We start from the raw sequence: 26,506 nt of genomic DNA, 5'->3' as shown, positions 1-26,506 counted from the left end.
TTGATATTATCCGCCGGTGCTGCCCCCTGAAGGTGGTCGTAGGGCAGGAGGGGCGCGGTCGAAAACAATAATTCGTGATTTGCGCTGCTGCTGGGCTAGGGTTCGCTCGCGCTCGGTCGCTGGGTTTCCACCAGTTTGCAGTCGAATCGCGTTTTGAGCACTCAAATGTCGACGTCGGGCTTCGGTGGCCGGCCGCGTTGATGAGCCTGCTGAGGTAAACAAACACGGCGATGGCGGAGAAGGTGGGCAAACCGCCTCCACCGGGCTCGAGGCCCCTGCCCATGAAACTGTTCGCCACCTGGGAAGTGGACCGGACACCGTCCAACTGCGTTCCAAGGTACGTAGGTTGATATTGACCGTGACCTTAGCGCCGCCGATTGCGGAATTCCTTTGAATCCCTGCTGGCTGCGATCGCGTTTTTGCAATTCGGATCTGAAATTCGCACTTTTTCGGACGAAATTCGCGTGATTCATTTCGTCCGTCGCGTGCATCAAGTGTGTTTTTGAGCTTTGTTTTGACTGCCGAGGCACGTGATGCGGAAAAAACGAAGATAACAAATTCGCCAGGTAGATCAGATACATTCGCAGACAGGATCAAAAAATAATTTAAGTCTTGAAGGTGGATTTTTTTGTGTAATTAATTGTCCATTGTTCTGAACGTCAAAGGGGTGTGGAGGATAGAAAAGTTCCCAAGCCTTTGTGTAAAAAGAATTTTGCATTTCCTCTGCTCAGCCAAGTGCAAATTCCCACACCCGCCGACAAAGGACAAAGAAACGAGGGAAGTGGGAATTCGCTGATTTTTCAAGCTAATGTGGGTCTCAGGCGAGTTTATCGTCAGGTAATTGAGAGCTGCTAACAACCTGGAAAATTTGGACATGTTCCAGTCATTGACTCGCCAAGTGTCTCGCTCTTTGCGTTTTTTTCTTGCTTAATAATGTAATGGGACATTTTTTTTCTTATTTCAGTTTTTTTTTTTTAATTTTGGCGATTTATTTTGGCTATTTTTTATTGTTTAAGAAAAATAAATATTAGGCTGCGGTCTGCAGCCATAATTCTTGAGCTGTGAAGTCATTTTGACAAGAATTCGTACAAAAATCAATTAAAAAATTTTCAAATGGTCATTTTTTCATGAAAAAATTGTTTAGAGGTTTCATTTTTACACAAAACCAATTTTTAACGCAAAATGTGACAGTTGAATTTAGTTTTATAAAAATTAATTTGATAAAACATTTCTTGAATTCAATTGTCAATTTTTGTGTAAAGATGTAACCTTTGAATAAAAAAGTGTTAATTGCAAAAAAAAATATTTTTTTAAAACTGTTTTTTGCACTAATTCTTGTTAAAATAATTTCACAGGTCAGCCGAAACATGTAGAGCAGGATATTGTTTTTTACTAAACAATAAACAACTTGCAAAATCTATCGAAGAAAAGCCGATTTTCAATTCAAACTCTTCGATCGTGAATTTACCACAAAATTCAAAAATTTATATTTTAATAATTATTCTCTTATCAATTTTATTCAATTAAAATATTAAAATACCGATACGTTTCCCGTTTGAGATTAGATAAATTTGTGTCAAAGATCAAAGTCCTTGACCCTTTTGCGTCAACTAAATGAACTGGTCGTCTTTTTTATCTCGTTGGTGTCAATTTTTTTAGATAAATTTTATACAACTTTTATCATAATCATTTTCGTAACTCCATCAGTTGGATTTTTATGGAAAGGTTGAATTTAATGAGCAACTTGTCAAGGATAAAAATTACATCACGTGCAATTTTGAAAACAATGCGAGGTGCAATTCGCGCGGCGTTTAATGTCGCGAAGCAGTTTCTGGCACCAACAGGTCGAGTTGCACCAAAATGAAAATGCGGATCGAAATAGCAAATCGGTCATTAGCAGGACAAAAAGCGGCGTTTTCGTTGTCGGCGTGCCAAACCGGGTCGGAAAAATGACTCACTGCGCCGCCCGCCCGCCCGCTTGTTTTCGTTTTTTGCTCGCGCGCGCTTCGCTTCACACGAGGGAGCCCTTCCTTAATTGGCCCCCGAGAGCGACCTTTCTCTCGGCGGCACCACGTCAAATGACCTCCGGTTCATCTCTCGAACTGCAACACGCTCTTTACATCTCGTTTTCAATGGATGAAAAGAGCCTTTGCAAACCAAATCAGCAGCTTTTGAATGAAAAATAATGGAAGATAAAATGCGATGAAGGTTGTTTTGAATTGCAAAAGGACGCGCTCGAGTTCCTTTTTTCAACCAAATTAAACGAGATTTTAACAAAATCTAATTTTAACTTTTAAATTAAAATTAAAAATTAACATAAGCGTATAATTTTTCGCGATTGATTTTTAATTTCAAATTGAATGACAGTTCAAGTGTTTTGAGGTTTGAGAAAGTCAATCAACTCGAGACAATGAAAGAAAGAGTACGTGGCTTGCGGCGTCCAAAAGTTGACCAGAAAAATCAATTATAGGTTTTGCACCGCTCAGAGCAGTGAAATTTGCAACTTGGTCCACAAGCCTGTAAAACTGGAATTTAATTGAAAAATGCGAGCTTCAAAACCAATTGAAGTGGTTTTCGTTATTTTTTCAGTCGCTTGTTTAAATGAATTGAGAATTTTTTTTTTTATTAATAAAATAAAATATTATATAAGTGTAGAGGACATTTTTAAAGAAGCAAATAAACCTGAAATAATGCGTTTTATAATAAAATTCAGAGAGATCTGGCTTTTCCTCGTTGCTTAAGTGTTTTTATTAAGAAAAAATGGCCCTACTAATTTCGGTCAAAGTCTGCGACCTATTTCATGAGCAAAAAGCAAAAAATAATAAAATTTCAAATTTTTTAAATTTTAAAAGGTTTTTTTCAATTTGCAAAGTATTTGTATTTTTTGCTTATGAAATAGCGTCGTAGACCGTGACCGAAACTGGTAGAGCAATTTATTTTTAAATAAAAACAATTTTTTTACACAGAGGAAAATTCCCGAGCTCTTCATCTCCTCGAGTCAATTTCTTCAAACAATTAAAAATTTAATTAAAAATGTAACAAAAACGGGATGTAAGTTTAAAGGTCATGATTTTCATAGGTTATAAAAATAAGCTCGTTACAATTTTATTATTATTATTTTTTTTTTAAATTTTGTCAATATTTGATTTGTGTATAAACTTTGGACTGAATCTCTAAACAAAATTTCATAACTTGGGCTATAGATAAGTCTTGTAAAAACATGATCCAAAAAATTTACTTTAAACTTATGTTACTGGTTTTCGCAGTCAGTTTTCATTTTTTTTCTGCGGACAATTGGCAAGGGTGATTTCAATTTCCTGAAATTAAATGATTCGTCAGAATCAAATAAAGCCAAATTGAGCATTTCATTCAAATTAATCATACCACTTCGCAGTCGGAAATTCGTTTGCCCAGCTTGTCGTTCTCCAGCCGCAACCTTTTCACTTGTTCGGCCGCGAGCGAGAACCAATGAGGCACCGCACCGATGTCACTCGTCCCAGGCCGCGGGCCAGGCAATCTGAGAATTCTCTGATCAGCGAACAAAAGAAAGAGACAAAGTGTCTCACCGCCGAGCTTGAGCCGTCGTTTCCGGCTGCGAACACAAATGAAACGATTATTCGAAAAGAGTGCGAGATGGAAACTCACTGGGAGGCTGGCGGAGGAGTCGCGCGGGGTCGCCGCCGCCGCCAAGCACAGAACAAAGCACCAAAGACGCCAGCGGTGCATCTCGATGGGAGCGCGAGACGATTATCGCCGCCCACGCCCTCGGCCTATTTATTTCTTTCAATCCGGGGTGTTGACTTGACCAGCCGATGCAGAATTGTGCAGCCGAGATAAAAAAAAAACGTTCTTACGCATGGAAACTAAATAAACGCGCGAGCATCAATATTTAGCTTTATATTGCGTTGATCAAACAAATGTACTGCGCTGATTCCACTCAGTAAATAGCAACTTGCTCTGATTTTTTCTTGCTTGTGGCGACGACCCTTGTGTAAATAAATATCAATAGTCAAAGAGTGACCAGAAAGGGGCAAAATTTTTCATTTTACATTTTTTTTTGTCCAAATTTTTCCCCAGAAAAAACTTTAACAAGCTTCTTATAACAATAAATTGTAAAAATAATAATTTTTTTATTTCATTGCAAAATAAAATTTTGATTAATCCAAAAATAATAAGTTGGACAATATTTTCTAATTAATCAAAATGATTTTATTTCGTTAAATCAAAAAATGCAACCAACGATTGACAATAATTATAATAAAACAAATATAAACGAAATCAAGCCAGAGTCGAAATAATTCACTGCAGAGCTTTTATTCGACCGTTCGTTCCGTTTTTATACTTTCGCCCAAAGCAAAGAGCGCACTCTGTGTCCCCATTATTATTTGTCATTCCTGGAATGCCGGCCGGCGCCGTTCTACGTGCAGTACATCGAATTTATTTTTTGTGCCACTTTTCGCTCGGCGCCCTGCGCGCGTCTCTCTGCAGCGAATTCGCGGAACGCCCGAGAGCATCGGCGCGCAATAACAAGATGATTTTCATCCCCCGCGTCAATAATAACAATCTGCAGCTCTTTCCGTTGTTAATCCGGCGGCGGCTCGGTTCGTGGAATCCACGCCTAATCCGCCGGGCAAATATTGCACGCTTTGAATTGATTTCGCTTTTCGCCCGCCCACATAAACGGCGTGCGTGCGTTTTATATTTTCTGCTCGCCCCGCCGTTAATCTCGCACCCCGGTTCTTTTTACTCGCGGCTGCGTGCGCGGCAATAAATTTTATCAGGGAGTTGTAAAAAGAGATCGGGCAAAGATTCCGACCACGTTATTTCAACTGGGACGAAAATTGCTTGCGAGACCATTAGGGGAGTTGATTCTAGCATGATTAGGAAATGGGACAAAGTGTCTTGCCGCAAATATTGAAATAAAAAAAAAGAAATAAAAACATTATGATGAAATTCATATTTGTTGTATTGGGACGTAAGAAAAAATACAGGTGAATAAATTGCATAAATTTCCGCAAAATATTATTAATATAGTGAATATTTTTTTTTTTAATAAATCCTTTTCATTAAGCTTCTCAGAGTTGTTCCTTGAGCTTTATTGCACTCTTTTTCGCCATTGAAAAAAAGTTTTAATTTTGACAATAATTCAATAAAAATGTGATAATAATTAAATAATTTTTAATTTCACTTATAGGATCTTACGTTGGCTTTTAAACTTCTTACAATTGTTTTTAGGATCAGGCCAATACATACTCTTGTAAAATAAAATAAATCATATTCTATTTTACTTGTTATTTTTTGGGATTCTACTTTATTTAAATTCATCATTTATGCTGGATTCTCCGTATTTAAAACAAAGATAATTTTTTTTAAATAATTATATATTTTCCACTTCATACAAGTCTATTATTATTATTTTTTTTTTAATAATATAATTTCAAAATACAATTCAATCCTTACTTAAATTTATTATTTGCTGAAGGACAATAATGTATTATAAATAATGAAATTGAAGCTAAATAAGTATAGAAAAAAGTAGAAGAATTAATTTATTCATTGGCAGTTTATTTGCAATTTAAAAATATAATATTATAATAATGATGATGTGCCAACAACAACTCTGCTTGCGTACCAATTGAGCTGAACGAGGAAGGAAGCAGTTTTGCATTTTTCGCCGCGCAATTCGCCTTTTGCTCTTCACGGCGGCTTGTGCGACGCAGAAATAATTTCAGACCAAACTGATAAGGAGCCGCGCGCGCGCTTTCTCAATCCTCTCAGGGCAATCAAAACACGCGGAGAAGGAAATACATGCAAAAAGCTCTCGTTCGAGCGTTTCCACCGCGTCTGGCGATGTATCAGGGTGACCTTGTCGCGCGCATCTCCAAACAAACGATGCTGCTGCGGTGTATGTATTAATTTTCCCGATTCAACTCTTTTGCCGTGGCCTGTACCTGCGGCGCCGCACCAAGGGGTGCTCGGTCCCGTTCGGGGACGCAATATTTTTTCTCTCATTTCCATTGTGTCACCGAGAACGAGGATCGAGTTTCGTCCCCCCAGTCCGACTTTGCACCTGGCCCGACCGGCGGGAAATTCGCTTGTGCAGCGCCCGAAGGCGTTTTTGATTTGATGCCAAACTATGCTGGCCGCCAAAAATAAGTTAGGGATGAGGAAGCAAGAAACAGACTAGAAAAAAACTAATAAAACCGATTGTTTTTTTTTTTTTTTTTGCAAAACTATAAAGGATGTGAAGAGGTTGTTTGTGCATTCTTGAAAAGTAAAAGTCTTTAAAAAGCTCCAAAGGAAACTAGCCTGTTGAACAAGGACCGGATTTTTTTAAAAATTATAATTTAAAACTTCTTTTGTGTAAAATTAAATTTCAATCTAATTAACTGGTATTTTTAAATTAATACAGTTTGCTCTGAATTACATCGAACTAGAATTTTTATTTGCTGCAAAAAAATATCATCGTTGGCCTCATCCTTTTAAAACATAAGGTGAAAACTCGATAAAGGTTTACATTGACCGAGAATCTAGGAAGCCCTTGCTAATTTCATAAATAAATATGATATAAAACCACTTTTATGGTAAGAGTGTTGGTCGGTTTTCCTTTAGAAACAGAGTTATATAAGTTATCAAAATCTAATGAAGACGTTACATAATTTAATAAAAAGTATGTACAAGTTTTCAAGTAGAGAAATATGGAGGAATATCATGAGTTAAATTTTTATGGAAATGAAGAGATCGGAGACTTTTCCTTTTAAAAATTTGTTTTTATTCAAAAATAAATTGCTCTACCAGTTTCGGTCACCGTCTGCGACCCCATTTCATGAACAAGAAAAATTTCAAAAAATTAGAATTTGAAAAAACTACAATTTTAAAAAATTATTAAAAAGCTAAAAAATTAAAGTACTTAACAACTTATTTCATGAGCAAAACACGCTTCTTGCTGACTAAATGACTAATTTTCTTGCTCGTGAAATAGAGTCGCAGACCGTGACCGAAACTGGTAGAGCCGTTTTGTCAATAAAAACAATTTTATATACAACGAGGAAAAAGTCCGAGTTCTTCATCATCTCCTTGAGTGTCAATTTCTCCAAACAAATTAAATTTTTATCTTTTTTTCAGTTGGTTTTTTTCACTTTTTTCTATTGAATCCTGCGTCCATATCAAAAGTTAATTATACCCCCGGCGCTTATATCGATAAGAACCAGATTATTACACCGATTTTTGATTGCATACGCCTGCTTCAGTTACCGAGGTTCTTATCTCTTGGCTGAGCAATAAAAATGCACCCAAACCAAGCGGAGGTGAATCACCGCCGCCGGGAAACTTATATAAACATTCATGTACGATGATCTGTGAGTGTACGTTTCCTTTGCTGCCAGTGACCTAATTTTTGCATTCGCGATAAGAGCGAGAGAAAAGCAATGTGGAAAAATTTTCAAGCAACACGGCGAATTCGCGTGCGAGCCAAAAGTGCAAAAGTCATAAATCAGAAATTTTTATAGCCTCCGGGGTTTTTCTCGCGGTGACAAACAAACTTCTTTTCCTTCGGCCGTCCGTTTGCATCAAAAGAGAAGAAGAAGAAGTTTCTTCTCAGCAGACGAAAGGAAAATAAAGTGTGTCTGGTCTTTTTTATTGAAAACTTTTATATTTATTATTTTCGTCGCGTTCTTTTTTTTCTCTACTAAATTCCTTCTCGAAAAGCACGCGACCGGTCGGCGACCAAACGAGCTGATAACGCCGGACGAAGCGAACACTCGGAGATGCGACTGAGACTCATGAATGGGCACCAACCGGGGTGAATAATAAAGCAGACGTTCATTGAGGGCGCGGTCGCGGTGCTCGGCGCGGCGCACATCCACCCGCTCGCTCGCTGCTGGCAAAATCAATACCAGACCCGTTTGTATCTCTGGTGGCATCTGCCGCTTTTTGGCCGATTCGAAAAGGGAAAAGTCGCGACTCGTCCAAACGGCTGCAGCCACGCGATTAATTACCAGAGAAAGAGATAAAAAAAAAATGATATAATGCTGCTTTTTATTGTTGCCGTATTATTTGCGCTGCGGTAAACACTTTCGAAATGTAGGTCTCGGTCGTCTTCTTGTTAGGAACAACGCGCCGGCTGCTGCACCAACCGCCTAATTAAAGTGAGTACACACGTATGCGCGCCGACTTATCTTCGTCCAATCGCCAGATTTCTTTCAGCGCCTTCGACACTTCGTGTGACGAGAAAAGTGAAATTGACGTTGCGCTGCTGCTCCAATTCGCTTCGTCTAGAATTAAAGAGCAATTACGTTTTTGATTGCACTGAAACGAATAAGTCGTACACTCGAGACCATTGAACTTATTTTGTTTGATTATTATCAAGAATAACTTTAATTGTTTTATTACCTTACAACTGATCCCATTCAAGTATTTAAAACTAGAACTTGACAAAAATGCGAGATAAGAAATAACATTGCCATACTTTTTTTTTAATCTTTGGCTTTCATCAATTAATTTTAAAAAAATTATCAATTAGCAATTACAATGCACTGAACAAAGTTATTACTGTTGTTTATTTGTCCAAATTGTTACATTCCTTTGTTGACAACCATTTATTTGAAAAGAAATGTGGGTCAAAACGGCTCCAACAACGATTTTGCTAAAACTTTTCCGAGATAAAAAAAGACCCCATCCGTCGCAGTTAATACCCTCGTTTCACTTTGTTTTTCTTTTCATCACTTATTTTTGTCGTTAATACGCAAATTTTGTATTAATTTATTATTTATTTATTTGCAAGACCTAAAAAGATCTTTGTTTCAAATTTAATCAATTTATATTTTTTTTTTTTAAATTAATGTGTATAAAATCCAATTGTGGCTCTAATCGGAAAACACCTTGATTTATTTTTACTCCCACAATGAAACTAGAAAACAAACGTGGGAACTTTTATGGTTTGAAATTTAATCAACTTCATTGTAATTTCATTACTTTTCACTCTTCGTGCGTCATTCGAACTTTAAAGCTTTCGACTCAAATTCACCGCACTTATGGATTCCAAACTCGTCGGTGCATAATCACTTCCGATTTCTCCTATCGGAAGCAGCAAAAGCCTGAGCAATGCGCGAAAACAAAAGCCATATAGCCAAGCGCAGTCTGTCGGCGCGTTCGGAAAAGGCGCGGCTACGTAATTCAATTTGCAGCCCGGCAAGGAGAAAAGAACGAGTATCCTCGCTGCTCATCAGCCACGTGTTCAATTACGCACTCTCGCGAGCTAATTAACTAATTGATTGCGTACGCGTGAGAATGAAAAGCAGCTGCGCTTTTTATACGCGCAGAAAAGAATTACCATAAGAAATTGCGCAACTCGCGCGACATCAAGAAATAAAACTCGATTTCGTCCACACGGAGCAAGAGAGGCGGTGTTTGCGTGGGCCGTGGGAGAATTCGAGCCGCAGCATTCCTTTATTTGTTCGCAAGCGAGAAAACTGCCTGTTTATTGCTAATAAGCTGCGTCAACCTCGCCTCAACACGAAACGAGAAAACTGTTCAAACAAAATAGGAACTCAAAATCTGCAATGTAAATTCTTGCACAGAGTTTCCTCCATAAAGTTGAATGAGTTTTGAGTTTCTTGTTTTTATTGTATTCAAGAAATAGGAAACTTTTGTAATTAATTTTCTTCTTTAACACTCCGTGTTTGATTTGAAACTTCTTCTGACTAGCAAATTCTTCCCGGTTTTTGCAGAAACATTAGCAAAATATTGATCATACTTCTTTGAGCTTTAGTTTCAACATGTAAAATTTGTTTTGGATTCATCTTATTTAAATTATTGAATGAATTAAATTGCCACAAGCTTTGAAAATTTCGTTTTTTATCAATTAAAATAGCGCTATTTTATTTTTATTTATTTTTTCTCTTTTATTTTGATGAAATAAAATCGGGCTTCCTCGGTGAAGATGAGCCACTTAATTGTTTCTGCAAATCCCTGCTCTACCTAGTTTCAGTTGCGGGTTGCAACCCTAATTCATGAGTTGTTGAAATGAAATAAGATGACATTATTTAATAAATTTAAATTATATTTAAAAAAAATTTAAAACTTTCAAATTATATTTAAGAAGTAAATGACAATATTTTTCTTTCTAGTTTTTATTATATAATATTGGAATTAATTTCATTTTGAGAATAAAATTTCCAAGCAAATTCATCAAAACTAACAAAATTGAAATGTGTGAAAAAAAGTCTTTTCTCGTCGGGGATATAAAAATGGAAAATGGTTTGCTTTTATTATTCAGGGGAAGGAGGGTGAAAATTTCTGCCTGCCTTCCTCATAAATTTTAATTGCTGGATAAATATGAAAATTAAATATATCACTTAGAGAAAACAAGTAGTTGCAGTTATTTCTTTTAGCCTGGATTGTGTTTCGTTGTTGAAAGAAATTGCTTGCAAAGAAAGGCCTGCTGCCGAATCCATTTCCATAAAGCTCATCACACTTTCTCTCTTCGTAATCAATCACTTGCATACGACGTCCCGCGTCATCCTCCCATCCATTTCTGCTTTTTTTCTAACACGAAGTGAAAAATTGCAATGATCTGGTTGACTCGGCGAAGCGGAGGAAATCAATTTTGGAAAATAGGCTAATGAGCGAATCAACGCGCGGCACCGCAACCACTCGGCTGCGGTGACATCAAATTTTTCTTGCCACTCGTTTTTCTTTTTATTTCGTCGTCGCCAAGTTGATCAACGCGAAAGTGCTGCGGGGACAAAGCAAACGTTTTGAAAAGCATGAGCAAGTCAAGTGTGCACTCGGTAATTATGATATGAAAAAGGAGAGCTGCGCTGGTGCGATGCTTAATTAAGCGGTCTGACACTTGAGTTGGAGTAAGTGAGACTTGCACTTGCCAGCCGACCGACCGGCCGGCGCTGCTCTGGCGGAACATTGATTTACCCTTTCTTATCAGAGCTAGGATTAAAAAAGTTTCAAAGTTAATTGCGGTAATATTATCAACTCAATTTGTAGGAAACGTTTTTTTGTCAACAGGAATTTCCGTGGTTTTAAGCTTTAAAAGACTTAAACAGTTGAAAAATGGACGTGTTAAAATTTCATGATTAACGCAAGCTGACTTTTTCTGCTCCAATTTTCAGTTTCTTGTTTAATTAAAAACAAATTAGCTTAAAAATATCAAAAAGCAAAAAATATTCAGTAACAAAAATGGCTCTACCAGTTTTGGTTAAATTTGTAAGTTTTAAGATTTTAATTAATTTTAATGTTAAAAATTTTTTCTTTCAATTTTTGATTTTTTGTATTTTTCTTGCTCATGATAAAGGGTCACAGACCGTGACCGAAACTGGTAGAGCCGTCCTCTTTTTAAATAAAAATTTTTTTATTCACAACGAGGAAAAAGCCCAAGTGACGAGTCGTCACTCCTTAAATTTGAAATGATTAATAATTTGCAAAGATTCATAGTCGACCTAATATATTTGAACGAAAAGAGTTCTCAATTAGTTGTTTGTCCTTGAAATTAAAATTAAAAGAACTCATTGTGGGTGTGTGGAGCGTCCAAAAATAAAACAACCGCACAATCGCATTAAGGAGCGAGCATTATTTGCCAAAGCCACAGAGAGCTTTTTATTTTAAGACGGTTGCGTGCGGCGCCAACACACCTGTGCAGATTGTCATCTCCTGTGGCGCCCGCGGCCGGGGTGCGTTTTTCGGGCCGGCAGAGTCGATTGCCTCTCACACGTTTCTTTCTCGCGCACAAAGGGCGGCCGACGTGTTTGCTCGAGGTGCCACTTGACACTTGCTCGAGAAGCGCCAAAAATCCAGCTCGCTGCTTTTCCAGCCAATCTGCGGCGCGACGCGAAATATTGCTCTCTCTCTCTCTCGGATGACAAACAAACGGCCGCCGAGTGCCACTTTGAAGTCGCGCAAAGTGCCTCTCGCTCTGTTTGCGTTTCGCGTGGTAATTAATCTCGTTCATTTTCAATGGCTGTTGTGGAGAAAATCAAAGGTTTTTGCTCAAAAGGAAAATTAATTGCCACAATTATATCAAAACACTTATTTAGAGGGTATGAAATTCCAAAAGGAAATACACACTTTAATCTCTGGCACGCCGCCATGACTCTCACACTTGTCCAAAGAACAAAAGACTGAAACTTTTGGCATTGCTGCTTAAAAATTTGATTACAAAGTTTATAAACTGTTCAGCACTTAAACTAATCTGTTGAAGAAAATCTGCTTTTGAGTATCATAATAATTTATTGTGATACTCAAAAGCAGATTTTTTATTAATAAATTTTTATCATTGTTTATTTGTCTCCATCACATTGTTTACATACAATTGTTGAAAACATTTATTTGAGAGAACAAATTGTTTTCAACGTTTTTGGCCGCGCAGAAAGTTCTAGATGGATTTTCCACTTTCCTCCTTGTGTCAACGCTGCCGGGGTGCTCATTATAATTTGCAAGATGTGGGTCGCATTTCGTTTGCACAGGCGCTGCACTCTAATTATCATCAAGCTGGAATTGTCGTCGTCTCTCCCCATTATTTGATCCGCGCGCGATTCTGGGCGCCCTGTCATTATACCCGCCGTGGCGCAACATGCAAACTTCAATTTTCGAAATGAATCACGTCAGAGGCGATGACGTCACTGCCGACCGGATCGTAGTAATTGATTCGGCGTTGCCGCGGTGGATCTCGTGACCCGCGATAAGCACTCTTTATTCTCTTTTGCTATTCCTGGAGTGCCACCCTTTAAATTTAAAAGGTCAGCTCCCGAAATAGCACCGGGCCATTTATTTATTTAACACCGGCATGCGACGCGTGTGAAAGTTAAATTTCATCCGCAGCGAAACAAAAAAAGTATTTTGACGCTGGTGATTAGCATTCCGCCGCCGTGATTTATGATTTAATTTGCGACGAGTTCCATTCCATCTGACACTTTTGCCCTCTCACGCAATTCACTTTGTCATGCGAGTGCGGATTTTAGCTTAAAAATCCGCAGCGTTCCTACGAAATTAATTACTTTTTCCGAAATAAATCAACACCGCCTCATTTGATATATAAGCTGCTCATCAAAACAAACTTTTCTCAAGGAGCCGTGTTTTGATAACACGCAAAACTTTATCCCGAACACTCTCGTTTTATTTTTAAACTTGTTAGCGAGAACTTATTGAAAACTTCATTAATTATATCCGCGCGCTTCATTTTTTTTTCACTCAGCGCCGTCGACTTTGTTCGTTGCAAAAAGTTTCCCGTGCGCAGCAGCAGCAGCTCCCGCTTTTCTATCTGCCGAATTCTTCAGTGTGCGCGGCGCAGTTTTCCGCTAATTAGATTCGCAAGGAGGCGGCTGCGAGTAACGAACGAATTTGATTTCGGCGAAAATCAATTATCTTAGTTCCAACTCTCTCGACAAGGAACAAACGCTTGATATTGCCAATTTTGATTGCAATCTTCAATAACGTCTGAGCAAACGGACACGGCACTTGAGAATATAAAGAGCGACTGTTGGAGAAAAGCTAGGAACGCAGTGCAAGTCGTTAAATGAAATTGAAAATCGTCTCTTCATTTAAATTCAATCATGTGCGCAAAATCCATGATGTGGATTTGCTTAATTTTGCTATTCCAATTAAAATTGAATGTTGCATTATTTTCTTCTAAATTTTCTTATAACAATAAAAGTTATTAAATTTCTTTTCAACATGTTTGGGTTTTGTCAGAATCATATAAAAAAATTCAGAAAAGTTAATAAAGTAATTTTTTTAGAGGTTTTTATGTGGTTTTACTGAAACTGTGATAACAACTTGGCTTTAAAGATTACAAACCAAAATTTTAACTTTGATTTGAGAAATAAATTTTTAATATGGTTCAAAAATTCAATCAAAACCCGGAAAATTAGGGTAAACAAAGCAACGAATCTACCGGAATCTATACTAATTAGAAAAAAACGCACACTAACAACTATTTGAAGAATGAAATTCTTTTATTTGAATTTTCTCCGAAAGTTTGCAACTTGTGGAGCGCAGGTCCGAAATGGTTATAAAGTTTTATTTTCTTGCAATCTGTTTCCTTTCTTGGATTTCTCCATCGCTATTTTCGAAACCGCGCAGATGAAGCAACAGAATGGAGGAATTTTTGGACAAACACCGGCTGCACCCCTGGGGGATGTCGGCATGCGTGGGAGAGGCAAAAACTTGGTGTGTTATGCTAATGCGGGGCCAGGGAACTACTACTTTTGCGGCGGCCAGACGTGCACTCGGAGAGAAATGGGCGGAAAGCCCGTGCAGCACCGGCGGGGTGCTCGTCTGCGAGGGTGAGTCACGTACACCCTCTGCCTGCAATCGATAGCGGGCAACAACACACACTGCACACGGACGGAATCGGCGAAAAGTCCGAAATCTTGAAATGGTTTCGTGAGGTGGGGGTGCGCCGGCGGGGGTAGCGGCGTGACGTCGCCCCCGACCGCTCACTGCACCCTCGCCTGCCTCAGCAGTCGGGTGGTGGAAAGCAGCGTGGCCGCCGCAAGAACCATGGCCGCCGCCGCGCCGGCCCTGCACAGTCCGACCCTGAAACTGCCCCGTCTGCGCGGCTTCAGCCAGCAGCGCTGGTCGCCCTCGCACAGAAACGGCGCCGAAATCGACGAGTCCTACCACAGGTACACACCGAGTAATAAAAGAATAAAAAGCAGCCCAGGGCCGCCGCCGCGTATATCGATCGGACGCTGCCTGTTTTGTCGCCTCCGTTCTCCGAAATAATCATGTTTTGGTCGCCGCGCAAATTCGGTCAGTGGGACTTGCGAAATGTGTCTCGGCCCTAATATAAATTATTTGGACCCAGTTTGCTTCAATTGCGAATTTCAAACATTTCCAAGAGCAAACTGCGAAGTTTTCAGGAAAACTCAGTGACAGGTGGGAAATCCCACGAGTGCTTCGTCTTTAATCTCTTGTACAATACGTATTTCTCGAACAATCAATAAGACTCTTGTGTGAAAATCGATTCATATGCAGACGAGTAGGACGTCATCAACGAGCTTCATGGCAAACTGGAAAACTATTTCAATTCAAGCTTAGGGGAAAAATTTATTTATTATAATTGCTATATTTCCAAATTTAAATAGTTATTGCTTCACCAGATCAAAATCTATAAGCAGCTGGAAAAATTTATAAGATTTAAATTAAAAAATTATTTCAAACGAAAGCTTAATTTTTCATAACTTAATTAAGTCATATATTGTCAAATTTTGTGTTAGTAATTGTTTTGTGTGAAAATGTAACCTTTGAACATTTTGTCATTAAAATTGGTTAATTTGAAAGAAAATTATTTTTGAAAGATTGATTTTTGTTCTAATTCTTGTCAAAATGATTTCACAGCTCATGAATTATGGCTGCAGCCGAAACATGTAGAGCAGGATATTGCTTTTTTTTCTTAAACAATAAGCAACTCAAAAATTTAATCCCATTGAGGAAAAGCTGATTTTAAATTCAAATCTCCATGAATCAACCCTCGATCAGGAAATTCGACCAAATATATTTGATATTTTAATGTTTTTAATTAATTTTGTCTGAAAACTTTCAAATTTGATTTTTTTTAAATTCTTTTAAAATACTGGTGATATATTTATGCTTTTTAAATAATTTTAAATTGAAAGTACAAAGTAAATATATAGATTTTGGTTTTCCCGTCCCCTCATGATGCGCCACAAGGAAGATTGTCCCAAAAAATTGCAGCGGTTCGTGAGTTAAGAGGTGAATAACAAGTAGCGACGCCTTCGTGTGCCCCACAATTAGGCCATATTTCTCCAATTTAACGGCCCGAAATGAGAAGCAATAAATTCACGTCCAGATGTTTGTTTTACTTTTTCTGCGGCTGCTCGACCTTTTCAAACAACGAGAAGCACTCCGCGTGAAGCCTTTAAATTATTGCACGCCCGCAGCCTCTTCATTGAGAATATTTACGACTCTGTTAAAAGATGCAAGCGTGCCTTTTTAAACTGCACCTTCATTTGATTATTTACCACCCTCGTAATTATCTGAGACGCTCTTCACATAAAATTCTAGGAAGGTCTTTTCCTTTCTATAAAGTAAATTTCCACAAGTTTTGCCAATCTAATCTGCTTAAAAGCAAAACTCTTTGCAACCCAAACTTGCGATCTCGTCTGCATTCACAAGATTTCGTCTTTTCAAGTTCGAACTGATCCACCATCGCCAAAATGTGATTAAGCCTCTCCGAAGTTTGCGAATCCGTCGTCTTTGACCTTTGTGTGTGTGTTACATGGTCAAAATAACATTTTACGACCTGCGCACTGATTTTGACACGCACCGAAATATTATGCAAATTCGCGATCGATTCAGGGTGATTGCGTGCGCGGAAGAGTTGCTAAACTTTTGCCTGTTGGGAGTTTTCATTGATATTGAAATCACGGTCAAGGAATCGAATCAATAAAAAAAGTTATACAATCACTTTTCATAAAATTCATTGCCTCTAAACTGGTTCAAAAATTTTGACTTGTTTCAAACTTTAAAATATTCAAATTATTTTCTATTCTGGTTTTCAAGGAAAAATTCTGCGAATTCTATGTTCTTCCATAAACCGTTGGAAGTTTGTTTTATAAATAAATTGTAAAAGAACTTACACGGCTGATTTGCCCTCATTATTTTATCGCTGAATCGACGTAAATCGCAAGTTAATAAATCGCCTTTCGTGCTGCAAACAAACAGATCCGCGAGTTTTTTCCTGCAACAACGGCCGGCGTTTCCAGCGGCTCGATCCGCGTGCTACAATAATAAATTAGATTTTATTGCTTTCCGAGAAATGACACAGGTTTATTTGTTGTTTCAGGTTGTGCTCGCTGACTCTGTCTCGGCTGGTGCTGCTCAAGTCGTTGGGCAACGACATCTCCTCAATCATCATCGCGGTCAAGATGCAGGTAAAGAGAATATATCAAAAATCACCACTACTTCTTACTTGATGCATAAGCAGACGCCACCAGTATTGATTTCGCGTGACTCTTCTGGCTTGTTTGTTTGCTCTTATGTAAAAGGGGTAACAGGAAAATCTTTGTTATATTATCCAATCGAAAATGCGCGACTGCTGAATGAATATTTGACAACGTCCGTCATTACATTGCGACTTTTTATCGGCCCCCTCGCGCCACGGATGTAGTGGTCGGTGGCCTTTTAAGCGCACAATTGAATATGTGACGTAGGAAATTTCATTGTTTAATAGGAAAAAGTTAAAAGAGAAAATCATAACAGAACTATGATTGCTTCTTGCGCGTTGTCAGATCGCATAGGATGGAGTGTGACATAAGGAATGTGATGGAAAGCATGGAGAGAAATTCCTTTAGTCAATTATGGTCGTGCCGACGATATGAAAATTAATAAACTAATTTAAATTAATAGGGAGTAAATTTATTAATTTTATTCCTTTATAAATAAATCAATTTTCTCAAACTATCAATTTTTTGTAATAATGAAAAGTTAGAGATTATATAATTTTATATACTAATGTCCTATATTTGACTTATGGAGTGCTACTGCGATAAAAGACTCTGGGCAGGCAATGTGGTTAAAAAAATTAATCCACAGATAAGTAAATTAAAAAATATATAGGCCGGTATGTAAAAGAAATACAATTCTATGCATAAAATATACATGAGAAGGAATTTAGTGCATACAAAAGAAGACAAAAATGAAAAAAATCCATGAAATAGAGAGAGTGCAAGAAACTTAAAATTGCACGATTTTTTTTTTTACATTTTAACACAAAAAATCGTTATTTTGCATCGTTTTCATTGACTTACATGGTGAAGTATCTGAAATATTACTTCACTGTTTTAATTAACCATTTAGAAATGCATCAGTAGTAAAAAGAATCAGCTGAAGTAATTAAATAACATAAGCATAAAATAAAAATATTTGGTTACACTTCCCTTTGAAATTTTTCCATGTTCAATCAGCATGTGCTTCAAAATATTACACGCTATTTTACAGAATAAAACGATAATTTTGTTAATTAATATTTTTTAATTATTTTGTTCTCCGCTGCAGTTATTCATAAGGTCAGCGAACCAAAGAGCAACGCAAGGTGTGAAATCTAGTCCGTCTCGTTGTAACAATCGGGCGCGCAGGGAAACCAATTTCACGCGGCTGACAAGAAAAGGGATCGACGTGCCCGAAACAAAAAGCAGACGCATCATCCTTCCCAGGCCGACTCGCTTTCATGATACGGAAAGTGTTTCACGCACCGAAGAAACGCGCAGCGCCGCGGCGATTTCTAATGATCTCCGATCGACGGAGGCATCGAGGTCAAAAACCAAATAACGAGCGGCCGATGACACGGCGTTCATAATTTGGCGTCGTTCGATCGGTTTTGCACTTGCAGTGGATCAACACGTGCAAGTGTTTTATTTTCTCACTCAGCGTCGGCCGCATTTATTCACAACTCGCTCTGCTCTGTCGAGCGTGCAAACTGCGCTCTATAATCATGTATATTATGAACCTTCAATTGGCTTAGTTTCAATTCAGTTAACAAGAGAAGAGTGCACATTTATTTATTTCCTTAGTGCGCCATCATTCGATTAGCATAGGACGAATAACAATCAAGTTACAAAACATGCAATAATAATGAGAAAAATATAAATTTTAAAATTATTTTGCAAGAAGCACTTCCTATTTTTATTAAAACTTAAATCAAAAGGATAGAAGAATTATATTTTTTTTACAAACCTAAATTATCGTTGGAGTTTATTAATTCACTATCAATTGCATTTTGAGAGGAAAAGAAGCGTTAGATGGAAAACCCATTATACAAGGACGGAAGCCGAGACTGTCACTCGCATCATTAGCTCTCGTTCGCTAATCGTGAAACGCGACGACCTGAAATGCGATTATCGCCGACGACGTTGGTCTCGGCGCACGCCAAAGAGAACGCGAGTTTTCTTAATGCGGAGGCGTTTTGTTTATTTGTCGTTTTTGTAAACTGTGGAGCGAAACTAAGCATCTTTTTTGTTGCAGAGCTCAAAACGCACCCTGCGCTCCAACGAGCTGCTCCTGCCGCCGGGAGGACTCCTGGACACGGAGCTGGATCTCAACTTCTCCTTGCAGGTGAATGAATCATCGCAAGTCAAGCTTCGGCGCGCTTTGTTTACTTCCGTGGCCGCGTGCCAAACAGAGCGGCCGAACCGCGATTTATACGGCACCCCCAAAACGTGACCTGATTTTGGCGCCAAATTATGTTTTCCTTCTTCTTTGACACATTATTTATATTTCCACAGCCGCGCCAGAACGGCCCATTAAATTAATTCTGTCAGATCGGAATTCCTCACGATTGCTTTCAATTGGCGAATTCTTTCTTTCGTCGCCACCATCTGCTTTTTCACATGTGTTTAATTGGTGCTAATCGTGTCCAATTTACAGTACCCGCACTTCATCAAGAGGGACGAGGCCAATCAACTGCTCATCATGCTGCAGCGGCGCAAGAGATACAAGAACCGGACGATTTTGGGCTTCAAAACGCTCGCCGAGGGCACCATCAACCTCTCGCAGGTCCGACCTTTTAACTTGTCAGCTCGATTCAAATGAAATCGAGTTAGATTCACAAATGAAATTCAATCTGAAGCCTAGCAGCTTCCACAAAGTGACAGCAAAGGTTAAAGTGACACCGCTTATGTCACGACCCAGACATAATCGCAACCGTCATGATTTATGCTCACATATTGAATTACGCACGGAGATGTTTATCTTCTTTTTCACTGCAAAATAATGTTTCAAATATAATGAAATATTCTAGGACGGAATTAAAAAGAAAATGGTTAAATTGTATTTTGACGTAGTTCCAATTTTTTTTTTTTTTTTTGTAATTTGAATTTAAAGTCAGCTTTTCCTTAATGGGTTTTGTGAGTTGTTTATTGTTCAAGAAAAACAATATCCTGCTCTTTTTGTTAAAAAATAAACAAAAACGCTGACTTTAAATTCAAATCACCATGAATCAACCCTCGATCGTGAAATTCCACTACAAAATTTAATTTCTTTTCCAAATAAATTTTTAATTATTGATGTTTTTGGGGCATCACAATTCTTCATGTTGTGCTTGAGTTGATTTGAACTCTAATGTCAATTTGTATGACGTCTTTGTTTAAATTTTTAGTTATCAAATATTATTTTTCAGGCGCTCCAAAGGACGATGGATGTCGACCTTGAGTTGTACAATGGCGAGAGCAAGGAGAAAAGAGACGTCGTCGCTCGCTTGTCCGTGCTGAACATCAGCAGTACTCCCGTGGATCAGGACGAACCGGGCGTGCGACACAAAAGGGTCGCCATGGCAGACACCTCAGGTGCTTATTCGGAGCAAAACTCATTTTCAGTGACATGCATCACAAAGGTGGCTCCTGTCCTTGTCGCAAACACACTCTTGGTTTCTGAATCGGATAACCAATTTTCGTTGTTTAGCAATGCCAATCACCGCCCAACCCCCCTTTGAACTTAAGTCGAAGACAATACAACTTTTTTTTGAAAATCAAATGTGCTGTGCAAAATCGTGCTTTCCTGCTTCTTGCTTGCAGTTGCTGTCAAATGGGCATAAAAAAATTTGCTTTCAATTTTAATGTACGCTGCTTTCCTGCTTTTGCAGTTAAAATAACGTAAAAACTGAAGTCTTCTTTCTAATCCACCCCGGAAAGACGAGTAGATTGGCTTTGCTAGGAGACAGGCCCTGTTGTGTTCACCTACCATACCTAATTAGTTGTTGTTATTCTACTTTCTATTCTTTCTCTGTTCTCCACATCCTTGTCCTCACTTACACATCCTTTGGTTTTCGGCGCACCCTCTGCTACGTTCACGTCTGCTAATTGTGGTCCTTTTTCTCGCCACTAATGTTCATGCATGTCTCTCTAATCAAAAAACGATCGATTTGAACGCCGCCGCATGGCACAGACGCCCAGCTGGCGCCCCTCCTTTTGTCTCTCCGCCGACTAACCGCTTCCCATCTCCGCCTTCCGCGCGGTACCCCCCTTTCGCCCACAGATCGAGCGGCTGCAGACTTTTCTGACGACGACGAGGACTTCAGCAGTAACGAGGAGAACTCGGACTCGGAACCCATGCTGGACGACTCTTCGCTGGCGCCCCGCAGACCCAGGAAGACCAGCAGAGCAAAGAATTCCACTGCCAGGGTAATGAAAATCAAGCCCCTTTTTGAGAATTTCAAGTTTTAACTTAATCAAATTTTAGCAACGGAACCTGAAGCAGAAATTCATCTCCCTTCTCAAAAGGTTCAGGATCAGTGAAGACCTGGACAATGACCCTGAAGAAATCGAGCAAAAGCTCTCAGGTCAGTAATCAAATAATGGACTTTCACGAGATGATGATCATATATGTATCCTGCAGGTGGTGACATGGACCCCACTGACATTGCGGATCTCTTTGACGAGTTGGAGGAGCTGAGCGACTCTGGCCCCGAGATGGACACGATGAGCATCTCGTCCACTCCGAAGCCGTCGCTGCGACCGTTCTTCTCGAGCAGCCGCTCGTTGGCGCAGCCCGACGTGCTGCCCATTGCTGGTGAGAGCCCCTCTTGCAATTTCAAGAAGCCTCCACCGCCACCACCAAACCAAGCACCTGGCAACACAGCACCAAAAGCTCTGTTCAGGGGTGCGTCGCTTTCAACCCCGAATATCTTTAGACGGTTTTCTCTGACTCTGTTTCCAAAGCATGACGAGGAGGACGCGTCCCCTCCGAGTAGTAGGCCCGATAGTCAGCATGGACACAGATCAAAGTTTTGCCGGAGTCCGGTCTGATATCTCTCTTTCTGGCATGGTTTTCCCTCAGTCAAGATCTGATTTTATTTAAAAGCGTCCCGTTTGAATTTTCTCTTCTTTATTTTACTTACTCTGAATATTTAATTGACAACTGATTGGACCAGAGCGTGGCTATCTCTGTAAACTTGACTGGCCGTTAAATTTGTATATAATATTTGTTCGGTCTAGTTTGATGTCGCCCACAAACTCTGTACTTTTAAGTGGTGTTTGTGTGTTTTCTGTGTTTAAACAATCACTGATTTGCTGTATGAGCTAAAAAAGAAAAATGGATAGAACTTAATACCGTCTATACCTTCTACTCTTCTGTACAAAATGCAAATATTTATGAAAAAACCTAAATTCAAAAGGTCAGTTGAAAAATATAAATGTGGGTATTGCCAGAGTAGATCTCCGAAACTGCACATTTTTCTGTTTTGGTGTTCACGACAACGTGCTGTGTAAATCCATTCAATAGTTTGTGTGTGGCTTTCAGTTAAATTTATCCCATCTCATAAGCTAAACTGCCACTGTAGCTAATAAATCTTTTTATTTCAGAGAGGGGATCTGACAGACAAAGTGATGAGAGTTCAAAGAAAGCAGACTCGGACTCGCACCCTGAAAATTGGACTGACCACGAGCACAGTGACCCTCCACCGATGGCATCTTCGCCACCCCATGCTCCCCTGGCCCAGTCGGAGAGCTTGGAAAAAGCTCCGAAAGAGCTAAAGGCAATACAATTCAATTCTCTTCACAAGCAAGTCTAAACTGATAATCTAGGACGGAGATCGAGACAGGAGGACGCGGCTGTTTGCACGAGACAGGACCACGTCCGGCACAAAGGCAAAGAAGTCTGATGTGCCGAGGACGCCAATTTCTGCACCAGAACTTCTCGGCGGGCCTCTTCACAATGAAAACTCTGTAAGTCCAATCGTTCAGTTCATTATAAACAAATATTCTAACCTGTCACCAAAGCAACCACGAAAATCCTTGATGGAGCAGCTGTCACGACTGATGCCGCTTGACGAAGCCATCCTGCCTGATCATGTGATACTAGTCCCTGAAGGCGCAGCAAATCTCGCTGCCCGTCTAGTCGAGAGACAACAGAGGGTGTTGAGCGTGTCTGGAACGGCAGACGTTCGAGCCGCCATGAACTGTCTCATCAGCAAACTTCAAAAATTGTAAATTTAACTTCCATTTTTCAACTTGCATCAAAAGCACTGATTTTGAATCATTTAAGATTTTTTAAAATTTTCAACAGTTAATAATTATTATTTTTTTCTAAGGGGGCTTGTTTAATCATTGCATAACCATGAAATTGTCATGTAAAAAGTTTTTTATAGTTTTTTTTATTTATAAATAAATAAATAGTATTTTCTTTATGGTTGTATAAAATTATAAATTAGTTTTATTAATTTATTTATTTAAACATAATTCTATTTAAAATTTAAAATTTTTGTCTACCTGTTTTATTTATTTTAATTAAATATTCCCTCACAGCTGCAACAGTAGTGCCAAACCTCCATTGCCCGTCAAAGTGCTCATCATGGGATCTGACAGCCTAGTCAGCACCATAATGCGACAGTACGTGGAGCTGCTGTCGTCAAAACCTCTTGACTGGCAAAACCACTTCAGGTTCCTCATTGTGCCCCTTGGTAATTCTTAGCTGAATCTTTGTCAACGTAATAATACTAATAATTTAAATCTACTCTTCCAGGCAACAACAGCTTTCTGGCGCGGTACCTGTCAAGTCTCGACTCAATGTACGCCGCCTCATTCTCTGGGGAGTCTTGGAAGGAGTTGACGGAGCGGTTGGATTCGAAAATTGAATGCCAGGAGGCAATGAACCGAATCCAGCGCTACCTTGTTGCTGCAAACTCTTATGTGGCTTTGCCTGTTGCTGAAGCCATGGTGACCTATAAGGAACGAAGGTGACAAAATCGCTGCTTTTCTAGTTTTTCTTTATTAACAATTGCATACATTCCGATTTCAGTTCTGATGAGGAGTCGTGCCAGATATTCATTCCATTTATCAATGTGAGATTATAATTTTGTGCAAAACCACCTTATTTACTCAGTAATTGCAGGAAACACGTCTGGGCTCGCAAGAAAACGGACATACGTCTCTATCATTGGATATGGATGAGTCGTTACCAGTGCTGATGGCCTCAGGCTCACCACCTTCGGGCACTCTCATGTCCCCTTCAGGGATGCCTTCAGAAAGGAAGGAGAGAACCACACCACCCTCATCACCCAACGTCAATACGTCCTACATTCAATCTGCCAGGTAACATTTTTTTTTTATTAAAATTAAAACGGAAAGATATAAACATTTTAAATAATTCAGTAAATAATATAACGTGACTAGTAAAAAATGTATAAAAAAAGAAATGTCACGTTAGTAAAACCGGTGGAAATTGATTTTTATTAAGTTCACTTTTATCACATGGGACAATATAAGACTAAAAATAATGCTGGACTGACAGTGAAAATTGGTCTATTCAGACTTTTAAACAATATGAACAGTTTTCTCTTCACAAACATTGATAAACTTTTTTTAATTTCATAATTAATTAACACGTTCTTGCATTGAATTATTCCATTTTAATTTATGCAAAATTACTTTTAGTTTGACGAACGCTGAGCCAATGGAGCTGCAGATCGACTACTGGCAGCACCCAACCGTAGCCAACTCTGCTGCGGCTGCAAAGGGAGACCAGGCCAAGAATAAGTTCGAGAGCGTCAAAAGCACCCTCAAGACAAGCTTCCGCGCTTTGCAAGTGTGCCGGTTGCCTGGCAGTGGACTGATTCCGAACAATCTCTTCACTCTGACTTACACAACCAAAGAGAGCAAAAAGAAAAGTGAGTTTCTTTTCTCAAATCAATCGCAGATCTTCAAAATCGAGTTTTCTTTTATAGCTGTGATGAGATTAGGAAAGAAAAAGGAGAAGGAAAAGGAATCTGACGCAAAGAATCAAGTCATCGAGGGTGTCACCAGACTGATTTGCTCAGCCAAGGCGCACAATGTTCCTCTCAAAGGTACGATTCTAAAACGTAAATCAAGTTTTGTATAAATTTATTGATTTTACAGTTTTCATTGATGGCATGGAATGGAACGGAGTCAAGTTCTTCCAGTTGTCTGCTCAGTGGCAAACACACATCAAGCATTTCCCGGTTGCACTCTTTAACGTACCAGAGCCTATTTCCGGTTGAGTGCCTAATTACAAACAAAAACATAGGAGGGCGAGTGAGATGAAATGGATAACACAGAAGGAGCACAAATTTGTCTCTTGTGCCAAAATAGATGAGAATTTTATTGCTGTTGTTAATCTCCATTTTTTATGCTGTGATGTTCAGAGTTGAAATTGCAAAGAAGAGAAGGGGTTATTTAAATTGATTAAGTACCTGCTGCAGTTTTGACTGTTAAAGAGGCAAGAAAAAAAATGTAGGATTTTGAGTCAGAATCTTTTATTATTTACATAAGACCAAAGAGTGTGTGTGAAAAAATGTAATTCAAGGACAATCTTGCATGGAGTAACAGGGAAAGCACTACCACACCGCGTTGGCGTTTTTCGTAGGGAATATATCCGTAGCGTGACAATTTACAAACAAACAAAGAGAGCAGCAATTTGTAAATGTAGATATTATGACAATACGCCAGGGCTATTATGAATTTATTTTATTTTTTACCCAGAGTCGTCTGCTCATAGCTGAATTTGAAATACTCAAGTGTGTTATTGCATAGAAAGCTCTTGATTTATCTGTCAAATACTTCTGTAGAATAAGTTTCTATTGTATAATCATAGCGTGTAGATTATAATTTGCTTTTATCCCAGATTGACATTTCTTTGTGTAACGTTCAAAGTTCAAATTGAGAGGCCAAATTGAGCAGCATCAAGGTCAAATCTGTGCTTGGTTTCCTCTTTTAGTCTTCGTAGAAGGAAAACTTGTAAGACTACTCAAGCTTGGTAAAAAATCAATATCATTGATATACAAACTAAAGTTAGGATGAGTGCGAGCCGATACTGTTCACAGTTCAGACTTTGAATGATAATCGCATTTTCCGTCTCCCATTTTTAACGATATTTTCCGACTGGCCATACAAATCTGCTTTATCTTCAGTGGCCAAATTAGTTAATTTTCAAATTTAAAAAGAAAAAAAACTGACACGCTCATTTATATAAATTCTGATTCAGTTGGTCTTAAGCTCGATTCGAACACATATCTGGGATGGCAATAACCAAAATTTTAATATGTAGAGAAAAGAAGCACGTTGGGCCGTGCGAGAGAGATTGACAAGTTAACAAGACATATTCAAACTCTCTGTAACTTCTATCCAACTTCGCTGTTGTTCTCTCTTCGTACTTGATGGCAGGAAGTGTAATACAAAAAATTTAAACAAAATGTAACTGGTGTTGTGACGATGTCATCAATGTCTTACTCCGCGCGCAGTGTGTTTGGAAAACGTTCTCTTCGTGCTTGTTCATTTGGCGCCCAAATGTGTAGACAATTTTCAAGAGATGGAATAATATGTAGTTGATAGAGTTAACAATCATCGTAAGTAAAACGTCGTAGTTGTGTAAGTAAAAGAATGCCTAAGTCATTTTTATTATATACTGTATTTGTATAATCAGCGCGCATTACTAGAAACAGGATATTTGAGATGGAAAAAAAACGTGAACAAAAAACACGTGCCGAAATAAATAAAGAATGAGGAAAACCAGAGTCATCACAAAG

General features: G+C 38.9%; 1 protein-coding gene across 5 annotated transcripts; it reads left to right on the top strand.

Moving 5' to 3' along the window:
• The first annotated feature begins 69 nt into the window (after positions 1–69).
• On the top strand, positions 70–26,473 carry LOC132200228 (phosphofurin acidic cluster sorting protein 2). Of its 5 annotated transcripts, none has more exons than XM_059625538.1 (18): positions 70–337; positions 16,820–16,907; positions 18,997–19,086; positions 19,399–19,527; positions 20,150–20,315; positions 20,914–21,149; positions 21,208–21,307; positions 21,364–21,627; positions 22,329–22,501; positions 22,551–22,691; positions 22,746–22,951; positions 23,271–23,425; positions 23,488–23,701; positions 23,764–23,806; positions 23,857–24,056; positions 24,399–24,631; positions 24,689–24,808; positions 24,861–26,473. In XM_059625538.1, the coding sequence occupies exons 1-18, from the start codon at positions 231–233 to the stop codon at positions 24,980–24,982; spliced, it is 2,787 nt and encodes a 928-aa protein (XP_059481521.1). In that variant the 5' UTR covers positions 70–230; the 3' UTR covers positions 24,983–26,473. The 5 variants fall into 5 exon arrangements, with proteins under 5 accessions (XP_059481521.1, XP_059481524.1, XP_059481520.1 ...); XM_059625541.1 differs by having other exon boundaries at positions 71–337; positions 21,004–21,149; XM_059625537.1 differs by lacking the exon at positions 70–337 and adding an exon at positions 14,480–14,636.
• Positions 26,474–26,506: the final 33 nt, after the last annotated feature.

Source organism: Neocloeon triangulifer, unplaced genomic scaffold (assembly GCF_031216515.1).
Source record: "Neocloeon triangulifer isolate White Clay Creek 2 clone unplaced genomic scaffold, ASM3121651v1 ptg000014l, whole genome shotgun sequence".
Taxonomy (NCBI): Eukaryota; Metazoa; Arthropoda; class Insecta; order Ephemeroptera; family Baetidae; genus Neocloeon; species Neocloeon triangulifer.
Note: the sequence above shows the minus strand (reverse complement) of the source record. Positions and strands in the feature narration are given on the sequence as shown.